Genomic DNA, 13,188 nt, shown 5'->3' on the forward strand with positions numbered 1-13,188 from the left:
TAATGACTGAAATTTAGTACACTTAACTGGTATCATATAAACTACAAACTCTACTCCAATTCCACTCTGCTATGAAGAAGTGTAAAACTTTCCAAATCTACAAACTCCATGAGTGTATGAATCTTCATTGAATGTTACAAGAAAAAAACCTTTTTGTAACTTTCTAAGTAAGTCTGCTAGATTGCTGGATCAGGGTTTATGGGTTTAACTTTATACACATAAATAGTCCCATTGCCTTAAATATTCCAGTAATTTTCTATAAATAACTAACTCTGTAGGCATTATTGAGAGTACACATGTGGTTAAATTAGGCATGCATATGGGTAGTCCCACTGAAGCCTAAAGGATTGGGCAATTATTAAAATATTGAAGTCAGTGGAACCGATTACATGTGTTAGTAATGTTCACAGGATTTTGGACTCGGAGTATACAATCTAGCACATGTGGGTTCTCAAGACTTCTGAAAACTGGATTATATACCTTGAGAACAAGAATTCTAGAAGGATAATTTCTCTAATGCATCATTGCATGCACACAACCTAGCTATTCATACTGTAGTAAAATGCGTTTTTGTTTTGTTTTTTAAAAGAAAGTATAAGGATTATTTGTGATATACTAATTATTGTGTAGATAACATGGCACCATTACAAAATTGATGATCAGAATAAATAAAAATACCTTGCTCTTATATAGCACTTTTCATCTGTAGATTTCAAAACGCTTTACAGTAGTTTTATTACTTTGTGCCTTTCTATAAAGGAAACTGTCATCAAAATAATACATATCACCATAGTAATTTATTGCCTTGCAAAGGAATCTAAATATTTCCAAGTCTTTCCTCGAATGCAAGTATTTCACCTATTCTGATAAATCTGAGAGTAGTTATCTCTTTAATTAGATACCCTTGCCTTTTCGGTTGGTGAAATAAAAATAATGAACCTTAAATGTAGCTAACATAGCTTGGCCACTGTTTCTGGTCATTTCACCTTGTGGTTTCCATGCTGTTGAATTTGGGTTTCCAACAATGCCAAGAACTAGTTAAATTTTAAATAAAAAAGAGACCTGTTTAATATAAAAACACTTACTAATATATTTAGGCTTTGTAAATTTTGCACTTTAGATTGCTTTAATTTTTCCTGGGTGTGTTTTTGATTTAGTTAAAAACATGTTTTTTAATAACTTCAGACATATCTATCATTACTATATCCATGGACCAAAAGGAAATGAAACTAATGCTACAATGAAAGAAGCTGGACCTTTCAACAACATTGATATTGAGGTGGGATATATATGGTAACGTATTACATTGCTGTAATTATATTTACTGTTAATTGCTCTGAAATACTGCAGTGTTTGAAAGATGTGTGTGATTTCATGGGAAACTGAGACATTTGATGATGATTAATTTAAAAAATGTAGTTAACCAGTTGTGACATTTTGTGTTGACTGTAGTTTGTTGATGACAGGTAAAACTTCTTCTTGTTTTGTATTTCTTTTAGATTTTGATGTTTGAAAAAGGAAAGGTACCTAAGATGGTCAACCTTAGAGAGATCAAAGATGACATGCAGACGTTATATATAAATTCTGCGGCAGATAGCTTTGAGTTTAAGTCGCATGTTGAAGGAGAAGGTATAGTGGAAGGCATCATCCGCTACCATCCTTTCTTATATGATAAAGAAACATATCCTGATGATCCATGCTTTCCATCACGTAAGTCAGTTAAATCTTACTAGTTTTAAATTTTACAATTTTGGGGACAGTTATATATGTAATCCTACATTTTGTCAACATGCTACATATGTATTTCCAGTGCTCATCATTTGTAGAATCTGCTTAAAAAGACTTAAGAATATTCTTTCTGAAGCAGATACCGATCTCCAACATCTTCTTCCATTTTTATGGCAAATTTCCATCTTGAGCCATCTCACAGTTCTTTGTACTGAGATGAATTAGAAACTGAATGGTGATAACATGAGGGGGGAGCAATTTAAACCAAGTTGAGATTTAGTGCTGTTTTTCAAGTTAAGTTTTACAATTTCAGTTTTAGAGTAAACTATATAATGAACTAAATTATGAAAGTTGTGCGCATACATAATACTTGTGCTCCCTAAGGCCTCTTTTCTGTGAGAAGTAGAATTTTTTGGGCTAAACTCATGTACACCTAAGGAAGTCTGTACATGCATGCATAGCTAAGCCGTCAACTGGCTGGCTATCTGTACTGCTGGAAGCTGTAGGAACAACTAGGATGTAGGAAATACAAAATTAGATTTTGTTTCTAGTGTTAAAGCTATTGCCTCTGAAACTGGGTCTGAATGTAGGTGCGAGTCTGTGGAGGAGAAAATTGTTTCAAATATTCAAGATAAACAGATCTGATGCAACAGAAGGATGCTTTTGTTCCCTGGTAGTTGCCAATTAGTGTAAGAAAGGTGTTTTCAGATGGGGAAGGAAAAGGCATCTGATAAACAGAATTACTGGTAATTATTTTTTCCCTCTATGGTATATACCTACTAAATAAATACATTCTGTGTACAGTGAAGCTATGTGTAATTTTAACAAACAAGGTAAATATTACAATATATTCTTGTTTTGGCTCTTGTTTTATTATGGTTACTCTGATGTTCCTTTAAATCTAGGATTAAAAGATGACGACGATGATGATGACTGCTTTGTGGTAGAAAAAGGGGCCAGGGGGAAAAGGCCTATTTTTGAATGTTTTTGGAATGGAAGGTTAATACCATACACAAGTGTAGAAGAGTAAGATATTTCCAGGTCTACAATTTAAACATTTTTACTGCTTTTTAAAAAATGAAGTTTCTAATTATTCTACTTTTTTGTTTTAAGCTTTGACTGGTGTGCTCCTCCCAAGAAGAGAGGACTTGCACCAATTGAATGCTACAATCGAATTTCTGGTGCATTATTTACCAATGATAAGTTTCAGGTCAGCACAAACAAGCTTACTTTTATGGACCTGGAACTGAAGTTAAAAGATAAAAACACTCTTTTTACAAGGGTCTTCAATGGACAGGTACTGCTTTTAATCTTAATTTGTACTTCTGCTTGCCATAATTCAATGAATGTGATTTAGGAAGTCTCATCCCACTTCTTAGTGCTCATTTGTCCACCTTACTACATTTTTGCATTGTTTCCAGTGACAAGTCACTGTAGAAACTTGCATAGCACTTTGCAATAGTAATCCATATCAATGTTAGTAGCCCTTAAAGCTGAGCCTTTTTAAAACTCGAAAATGAGCTCAAACCTTGGGGTTTTTTTAGGGCTGTCAATTAATCACAGTTAATTTATGTGATTAACTCAAAATTAATTGCTATTAAACAATAGTTGAAATGTATTAAATATTTTTGAATGTTTTTCTACATTTTCAAATATATTGATTTCAATTACAACACAATACAAAGTATACAGTGCTCACTTTATATTACTTTTGATTACAAATATTTGCACTGTAAAAATGACAAACAAAAGAAATCGTATTTTTCAATTCACCTAATACAAGAACTGTAGTGCAATCTCTTTATCGTAAAAGTGCAACTTACAAATGTAGATTTTTTTGTTTGTTTGTTACATAACTGCACTCCATAACAAAACAATTTAAAACTTTAGAACCTACAAGTCCACTCAGTCCTCCTACTTGTTCAGTCAATTGCTAAGAGAGAAACAAGTTTGTTTACATTTATGGGAGATAATGCTGCCCACTTCTTATTACAATGTCGCCTGAAAGCGAAAGGCGTTCTAAAAATAGCTACGGCACTCGACCCAAGGTGTAAGAATCTGAAGTGCCTTCCAAAATCTGAGAGGGACAAGGTGTGGCGCATGCTTTCAGAATTCTTAAAAGAGCAACATTGTGATGCAGAAACTACAGAACCCGAAACACCAAAGAGGAAAATCAACCTTCTGCTGGTGGCATCTGACTCAGATGATGAAAATGAGCATGCATTGGTCCGCACTGCTTTGGGTCGTTATTGAGCAGAATCCATCATCAGCATGGACGCTTTTCTGAATGGTGGTTGAAGCATAAAGGGACATATTCATCTATAGCACATTTGGCATGTAAATATCTTGCGATGCCAGCTACAACAGTGCCATGCAAATGCCTGTTCTCATGTTCGGGTGACGTTGTAAATAAGAAGCAGGCAGCATTATCTTCTGCAAATGTAAACAAACTTGTCTGAGCGATTGGCTGAACAAGAAGTAGGACTGAGTGGACTTGTAGGTCTTAAAGTTTTACATTGTTTTATTGTTGAATGCAGTTATTTTTTGTACATAATTTCACATTTGTAAGTTCAACTTTCATGATAAAGAGCTTGCACTATGGTATTTGTATTAGGTGAACTGAAAAATACTATTTTGTTTTTTACAGTGCAAATATTTGTAATAAAAAAAAAGTGAGCACTGTACATGAAAGCTTATGCTCAAATAAATTTGTTAGCCTCTAAGGTGCCACAAGTACTCCTTTTCTTTCTGCGAATACAGACTAACACGGCTGCTACTCTGAAAACTGTACACCTTGTATTCTGTGTTGTAATTGAAATTAATATATTTTAAAACATAGAAAAGCATCCAAAAATTTTTAAATAAATGGTATTCTATTATTATTGGAGAGCGCAATTAATCGTGCAATTAATCGCAATTAATTTTTCTAATCACGCGATTAATCACAACTAATTTTTTCAATCGCTTTACAGCCCTAGTTTTTTTTGTTTTGAAGAATAAAAAAGTGATTTCTATGTCTTCTGCTATACCTAGTTTTTATTATATGGATGTAACAGTGAGACAGAGACTTTTTTTTCTTAAGAAGATAACCTCTTATTTGTAGTAAGCAACATTTTGAAAATTAACTCAATATATCAGTAAGTAAGGCTATTTTAAGCAGTCATTGAGTTAAAATAATGCCTGTCTTAGAATGCGATAGTTTTTCAACACTGTTTAAAAATAACTTTTGACTACAGTATCACTGAATGACCATTAACTTTAAGTCGTTATTCACACCCATGAAACTCAGATTTACATTTTGTAATGCATCTACTAAAACTCTTCACAGGAGCAGCGAATGAAAATTGACAGAGAATTTGCTTTGTGGCTCAAAGACTGCCATGAGAAATATGACAAACAGATAAAATTCACACTGTTTAAAGAAATAATTACACGTACTGACTTGACCTCCAAAAGAATGCAAAGTCCTTGGGCTACATATTCTGCGATAGAGTGGGATGGGAAAACTTACAGAACTGGACAGTTGGTAAGTTAATTGCTTGATAATGTTGGCAGTGTTTAAAGTTAAAAATTGATATGTGTTATGTAGAATATTTACTGTATATAAGGTAAGTATGATACTATTTAGATCAACAGATTATAATTTTCTGTACAAAAATTACATTTAAAAAAAAATGTGAAGATAGCAGTCAAGCTCTAAAAAGTTAAATATCAGAATTAAGTTTGCCTGTTCTTCCCTGGCTCCTTCTTTGTCGCCTGCACAATTTAAAAGTAATCTTCAGGGTTCCTGTTTCTCCTTAACTTCGCAACCTACATAAACTTTATAAATATACTGTCGTGTTTATTTTGTAAAGCGCATATCACTACAAACTTGTCTGCACCAGAGGTGTGTAACTTTTAGTGCACATTAGTGTGTTGCACACTCATTGGCCCATGTGAACCTTGCTGGAGTGCATTAAAATAGTCCTGTTAATGCTATGCTACCTTTCAGTTCACACCAGCAGCAGTTAACCACGTGAATCAATTCACATCCCATGGTCCACACTGTGGCACAGTGCAGACAGGTCCTTGTATTCTCTTCTGAAACTAGGAGTTCTTTGTTCTGATAACAAAATTATTAGAAAAGAATAAAAATGGCCCATTTTCTTCAGTTGTAGTTCATGTGCAAGATTTCAAATAAATGTAACTGTGAAAAATGTGAAGATAGTAACAAGATGACTTAGTTTAGGACACATGTTAATTTCAAATCAGATTAATTTTTTTAATATTCTGTAACGCAATTTGACCAGTTTGCTTCATGCTTTACAGAAAAATTCTCCATTAGCCTTTAGAATAAACCTGGAAATTTTTAGTCCACACTATTTCTTTTAGCCAGAGTTACAAGATGGATATAAAATAAGTCTTATAATGGAATCTGATTTCAACCTTAACTATGGACGGACTGTATCATCCTGTGATTTGTCTGTGGTGGAGCTCTGAGAGAAAGTTCCTGGCGGCATATGCTGGAGGCCACACTAATTTAAAACAGGGAGTTTACGTTTTAAGGAGAGCTTCTCTACTGCAAACTAAAACCTGGATGAGGAATGTTTAACTTCAGAAAGGTTTATTGTTTGATTTATACATGCAAGCAGAATAATTGGAAGGTGGCTGATGCACAAATGTCAATTTTAATATATAACTTCTGTATAGTTGAACCACATGTGTCAGGAACTCATCCATATTAAGGTTTATGATAATGACTGAGTTGTCTTTTCTCTTTTAGGTGAAAACAATTAAAACTCTTCCAATATTTTATGGAAGTATCTTGAAATTTTTTCTATATGGAGATCATGATGGGGATGTGTATGCTACAGGAGGAGAGGTTCAACTTGCTCTGGTAAGTAAACTGTAAAGCAAATTGTACAAATGCTGAAACTTACTCCATTTTGAAACTCTATTTGATCCTGAGATTAGATTTTTTTAACCTTTTTTTTTTTTTTCTATCTAAAAACTTAAGGTTCAGTCATGCTAGATTTTTTTACTTTTTGGAGGTTTGTTAAAACAAGCAGTTCAGAGTTTTAGTATAAATCTTCATAGTTCACATTATGGAGGTGTGTTCATTGAAATGGTCTAATTAATTTAAATTTGATTTGGCTGTGCAGTATCTCAGTTGGCACTTAGCACAGTTGCTGCGTTTTATGTGTTTAAATTCTGCTGCCCAGCGTCAACCACAAATACACATGTATATTCTAATCATGCTGTGTTAGAATTGAGAGTGGAAAATTTCTTACCTGATGATGATTTCGCTTCTGTTAGCTGTCTCTTTCACAGCTCTGACATGTATGGGCTATATATTCTCCTCCTCTCTGAAGATTCTGGAGGCAGTTCAAAGCTACGGCACAGCCTGTGCTAACCATGCTCTCTTCTTCTGGTTGCTGCCAGATCTTCTGCCTTTTGCAATAGCTGCCAAGTGGTGGTTCACTTTGCTCCCTTCCTTTTCTTTTGGATTTGTTATTTTGGGCTGTTTTGTGGGTATTTAAATTGTTTTTATTTGTTTTCAAGCCTTTTCGCCTTCTCCTGGTCTGGGATTTGAGCAGTTCTGTGGTCACAGCCATCCAGAGCCTCTGTTGCGGTGCCTCCCTGCTGAGCTTCTTTGCCCCCTTTCAGGTGTGGCAGAGCAGCCATGCAAGCATTAAGTGAAATCCAAAATGTACTCAGTGTTTGAGGCAGCTTTTTCTGTCTTGACAGAAGGTAAAAAATGCCCAGCCTGCAGTCAGCCAACCCTCTCTCTCTCTGAGGGCACAGGGCTCTGAGTTGACTGACATATTGGGTCTCCTACCCCCCAAAGTACCCATGACTTCACTGTGGAAAAAACAATCAGGAAAGACAGCGCAGAGCAGGAAGAGGCGCTGATGATGAAGAGGACTTTGTCCAGCCGACAAAGGGGTTGAGTCCTGGGGCATCAAAGGACCATAAAGATAAGACCCCTTCCAGGCTACTGGTTCCCCCACAAGTCCTAAAGTGAGTCCTAAATTCCCACGGAGAGAAGCAGGGCTCCTATACAGCTCCCCTTCCTTGCACCATGAATCAGGGATTTCTCATGATACTGTGGAGTAAATTCTGTGTAAACCAGAGATTCTGGGTCCAAAAAGGCAAAAGTGAGTGAGTCTTTCACAAGACAGTGATTACTATTGTGAATAGGCAAGTGGGGTGAAAATCAGGAGTTAAATCCCTTCTTTGCCTTCTCCCGCTGAGACAGTGTTTGTGGGTGATTATCTCCTTCAGAGAGTTTCTCAGTGCTCTGTACCATGGTCACCACCCTCCCCCACACTACAGCATGTGTGGGGATACAGAGAAACCAGTGCCTCTTGGGCTGCTATGCCTCAGGCAGCAGATTAACTGAAGTTGTGCCCATCTGGCTTTCAACCAAAAGACCCTCACTCTGCCAGGAAAAGGGCTTCAGATTTGAGACAGCACAAGAATGGGAATTGTGACTTCTGATCATCAGCTACAAATTCTTGCTTTGCCTGGGAAAGGTCTCGCTTCTTCCCTCCCTCACTCCCCAGGCTGTCTCCATATAGAGCCTTGAGTATCTCAGGCAATCTGACCAGAACAGAGGTGCTTGAGGATTCCACTCCCCACGAAGCTTGCACCTTCATGGGATTACAGAGGGATAAGTGAGAAATCCGTTTCCGTGTTCAAAGTGGTCCTGATTTCCTGAGGAAAGCTCCAAGTGGTACTAGGTGGCTTCTACCATATTTACTTGCAGGAGCAGTCAGGCTGCCTTTCAGGTCCTGGGGACAGCTAACAAGCTATTTTCACAATTGACTCATGTGTGCCAGTACCCCATTTCTGTTGTGTGGTCTCCTGACCAAGATGAATTATACTGTCTCCCTCCTGTAAATAGCCAGGGGAAGAAGTATCACATGTGCAAAACAAAGAAAGAAAGAAACAAAAAACCTATAGAACTTTTCCAAGACAGGATGCCAGTCAGTGGCCTGCAAGGAACTTAATATTAATAAAATATCTTTCCTTTCAAGTATTATTAATGCATATTTTCCTGTTAATGCCTCTTTTGAGGGCATAAGATCCAAATGAGGACACCTGATTAAACTAAAGAGAGAGAGTGTGTGTGTGTGTGTGTGTGTGTGTGTGTGTAACTAAAAACAAGCCGTACCTTCAGAGGGGGACTTCTGGAGTTTCAGAGAATGGAACCATGGCATCAAGCTCTTGGAGCTCATAGCTGTCAAATGAGAAGCAGTGGTCCTAGATATCAAAAGACCTCTAAAGTCTTATATCAAGCATATGGAATCCACAAGGAGATGGGTCTGTGTTCTCCTTTGAATAGTGTCCCTATGAGTGTTCCACTTTGGGTGTTGGTGCATCCCTGCACCGCAGATCGGAGATTTTCAGTGGCAGTGCTTGGTTGGGGCATGTATGCGCAATAGTCATCTCGCGATGCTGTTGGCACCTCATGTAGCACACGCATGACCTGACCCATTCAGTTCGTTCTCAGCTGTTCTCGACTGCAGACGGAGCTCAGTGGCCGTGCTGTCTCTTTCTTTTTCTCTCTATAGAGATAGTTAGATTAGCAGTAGCTTAGTAAGTCTAGTTTGCTTAGGTATTGTTCTTTTCTTTAAAAAAAAAAAAAAAGTTTTTATAGGTATTTTCTTTTAATTGTTGTTTTTCCCACTCTTTCCCCGTTGGGAATCTTTAACGTCCACAATGCGCAGCTCGCCTGGGTTTAAACTATGTGACTTTTGTCATGAGGTGATGCCCCTCTCAGATGGACATTCGTCCATTGTTTGGGGATGACCCATATCCCTCAAAAATGTGCCAATTGTAGCAACCTTAAAGCCAGCGCAAGGCGTGATCAAGATCTCTGCTTCAAGATTTTTATGGAAAAGTCCCTTCAGCCTCCTCTTCAGGGACAAAAATTGACATCAACAGATGGTTCCGAGCAAAACCTCTGCTAATGGGCGTGATCAGTCTTCCAAATCATCCAGGAAGCGAGCTGCAACCTCCCCTAATAGGGACACTCAGAGAAAGAAGAGGTCCCTGGCGAGGTTGCCATTCTCAGTGCCGAGCTCAAGTAGAGTGAGCACCTTTGAGGCTCCAGGCACCTCTGGCACCATTCCTCTGTGGACATCTGCTGAGCCCAGCTGCTCCGGAATGGAGTCGAGATGCTCCTCCTCCATGGCACTGACAACCCCAGTTCGGGAGTCAGCACCAAGAGCGGTACCACAGGCAATGCTGCCGCTATGAGCACCGACTCAGCACTGATGGGACAAGCCGAGAACGGCACCAGCCATCTTGACAAAGGCACTTACTGCATCTGCACCAGCGGCACTGCCACCACACAAACAAGCGGCTACGCAGCAGTTTCCACAGCACAAGGACATAGTGGTCTCCTCAGTGCCGCAGTCACCCTTGCTTGGTAACAAGGGATCTCTGGGCCAAATAACTGAGTTGTTGTCTACTTCTCCTGCTCCCTAGTCCATCTCCAATGATGAAGAGGAGGAATTACATAGGAGACGCTTCTCCCAACACTCTTCACCCAAAGACCACCATGGGAAGCTTTTAGGACCAAATCTCGCCAGCCTCGCGAGATGCAATAATGTTACGGGCAGCCCTGGATGTGTCCAGCTATGCCCTTTCCCATGCAGTGGGACCCCTGCGTGGCGTATAGGGGTCACAGCAGTAGGCCCTCGACCCCAGCTGGAAGGGAAATTCATTCTCCACCTTCCCCAAGCAGGGAGACGTCAGAAGGCACCGGAGGACATGGTAGATGAGAAGGAAGAAGGTTCGGTCAATGCAGACATTTCCCTAGCCCACAACTCATCGTCCTCCCCTGACAAGGCAGTCTTTTCACTACCTCCAAGCACAGTTGACAACCTGAAACAATTTCAGGAACTCTTTAAAAGAGTAGCCACCCCTAGAAGAAGTGCAAGAAAACCCGCACAAGCTACTGCAGATTTTATAGACATCCATTACATCCAAAATCACACTACCAATAAATGATGCCATAGATGCTCTGGAAACAGCAGAGAATATTTGGCAGACCCCCCCACACACACACACAACCATACCACCTACCAGCAAAAGAGCCAACAGGAACTACTTTGTCCCAGCTAAAGGGATGGACTTAGAATCATAGAATCATAGAATATCAGGGTTGGAAGGGACCCCAGAAGGTCATCTAGTCCAACCCCCTGCTCAAAGCAGGACCAAGTCCCAGTTAAATCATCCCAGCCAGGGCTTTGTCAAGCCTGACCTTAAAAACCTCTAAGGAAGGAGATTCTACCACCTCCCTAGGTAACGCATTCCAGTGTTTCACCACCCTCTTAGTGAAAAAGTTTTTCCTAATATCCAATCTAAACCTCCCCCATTGCAACTTGAGACCATTACTCCTCGTTCTGTCATCTGCTACCATTGAGAACAGTCTAGAGCCATCCTCTTTGAAACCCCCTTTCAGGTAGTTGAAAGCAGCTATCAAATCCCCCCTCATTCTTCTCTTCTGCAGACTAAACAATCCCAGCTCCCTCAGCCTCTCCTCATAAGTCATGTGCTCTAGACCCCTAATCATTTTTGTTGCCCTTCGTTGTACTCTTTCCAATTTATCCACATCCTTCCTGTAGTGTGGGGCCCAAAACTGGACACAGTACTCCAGATGAGGCCTCACCAGTGTCGAATAGAGGGGAACGATCACGTCCCTCGATCTGCTCGCTATGCCCCTACTTATACATCCCAAAATGCCATTGGCCTTCTTGGCAACAAGGGCACACTGCTGACTCATATCCAGCTTCTCGTCCACTGTCACCCCTAGGTCCTTTTCCGCAGAACTGCTGCCGAGCCATTCGGTCCCTAGTCTGTAGCGGTGCATTGGATTCTTCCATCCTAAGTGCAGGACCCTGCACTTATCCTTATTGAACCTCATTAGATTTCTTTTGGCCCAATCCTCCAATTTGTCTAGGTCCTTCTGTATCCTATCCCTCCCCTCCAGCGTATCTACCACTCCTCCCAGTTTAGTATCATCCGCAAATTTGCTGAGAGTGCAATCCACACCATCCTCCAGATCATTTATGAAGATATTGAACAAAACGGGCCCCAGGACCGACCCCTGGGGCACTCCACTTGACACCGGCTGCCAACTAGACATGGAGCCATTGATCACTACCCGTTGAGCCCGACAATCTAGCCAGCTTTCTACCCACCTTATAGTGCATTCATCCAGCCCATACTTCTTGTTCTTTCATCCACAACTGAATTCTGTAGTGGTAGAAGCTGCTAATTATCACAGCAAACAGCCCCAATTCCGGTCCACTCCAAAGGACAAAGAACTTAAATGATTAGACCTCTTAGACAGAAAAGTATACTCATCAGCTACACTCCAATTCTGGGTAGCCAGTTATTTTGCCCTTTTAGCCGAGTACAACTACGACAATTATGGTCAGCTGCAAGAATTCCTTGATGCCTTACTGGAGGAAAAATGTCCCCAGTTCAATGCTATCTTGAAGGAAGGACAGCAATTTGCCAGCACATCCTTACAGGGCTCAATGGATGTAGCCGACACTGCAGTGAGAACAACTGCAGTTGCAATGTTCAGGGCTTCGTGCTTGCAGTCATTTGGAGTCTCCAAAGAGCTCCAACTCAAGGTAGAAGGTCTCCCCTTCAACTGGGAGAAACTCTTCTCCGTAAAAACGGACGACATTCTTCATTGTATGAAGGACTCTAGGGCCACCTGTGCACCTTAGGCATATACACGCCTCCTAACAAACGGCGTTGATACCAACCGTACCAAAAGGGCAGAGACACCTCTTTCCACTGCCCACAACAATGGCAATTCGACCACAACAGAAATAAATTCAAAAAGATGGAGGACTCCTCAAACTCAGTCCATGTCTTCACAACCATCTACCACCAAGCCACAATTTTGAAGTCTTGGTCGAGGGTCTGAACGACCTCCCCTGCAATACAGCTCTACCAGACACTCCTACCCCCACCTTTTGGCCATCGCCTGCGCATGTTTACCATGCTTGGGCAGCAATAACAACAGACCAATGGGTACTGGAGATTATAATAATAGAATATCAGGGTTGGAAGGGACCTCAAAAGGTCATCTAGTCCACCCCCCTGCTCAAAGCAGGACCAATCCTCAATTTTTGCCCCAGATCCCTAAATGTCCCCTTCAAGGATTAAACTCTCAACCCTGGGTTTAGCAGGCCAGTGCTCAAACCACTGAGCTGTCCCCCTACCTATCTCCTTCCCTGTCCTTCAGGGACTCTTCTCATGTATACCTCTTACAACAGGAAGTGAACCATCTCCTACAATTGGGTGCCGTGGAGCAAGTTTCAACTCAATACAAAGGGAAGGGTTTTTACTCCCATTATTTTCTCATCAAAAAGAAAAATGGCAGATGGAGGCCCATCTTAGATCTTTGGAAACTTCATAAATTTTTGCGGAATCACAGATTCAAAATGG

General features: G+C 40.2%; 1 protein-coding gene across 4 annotated transcripts in view; it reads left to right on the forward strand.

Annotated features, from left to right (window-relative positions):
* The window catches only part of SMCHD1 (structural maintenance of chromosomes flexible hinge domain containing 1), a 162,343-nt gene that overhangs the window by 26,565 nt on the left and 122,590 nt on the right, over positions 1-13,188 (forward strand). For all 4 annotated transcript variants that reach the window (XR_006278901.1, XM_038389302.2, XM_043508033.1 and 1 more), the window contains exons 9-14: positions 1,186-1,279; positions 1,500-1,710; positions 2,634-2,754; positions 2,842-3,025; positions 5,057-5,254; positions 6,491-6,604. Coding sequence is in view for 3 of the 4 variants with exons in the window: in XM_038389302.2 (XP_038245230.1) it covers positions 1,186-1,279; positions 1,500-1,710; positions 2,634-2,754; positions 2,842-3,025; positions 5,057-5,254; positions 6,491-6,604 (922 nt within the window). In the remaining variant the exon portion in view is untranslated. The remainder of the gene's footprint in view (positions 1-1,185; positions 1,280-1,499; positions 1,711-2,633; positions 2,755-2,841; positions 3,026-5,056; positions 5,255-6,490; positions 6,605-13,188) is intronic.

Source organism: Dermochelys coriacea, chromosome 2 (genome assembly GCF_009764565.3).
Source record: "Dermochelys coriacea isolate rDerCor1 chromosome 2, rDerCor1.pri.v4, whole genome shotgun sequence".
Classification (NCBI taxonomy): domain Eukaryota; kingdom Metazoa; phylum Chordata; order Testudines; family Dermochelyidae; genus Dermochelys; species Dermochelys coriacea.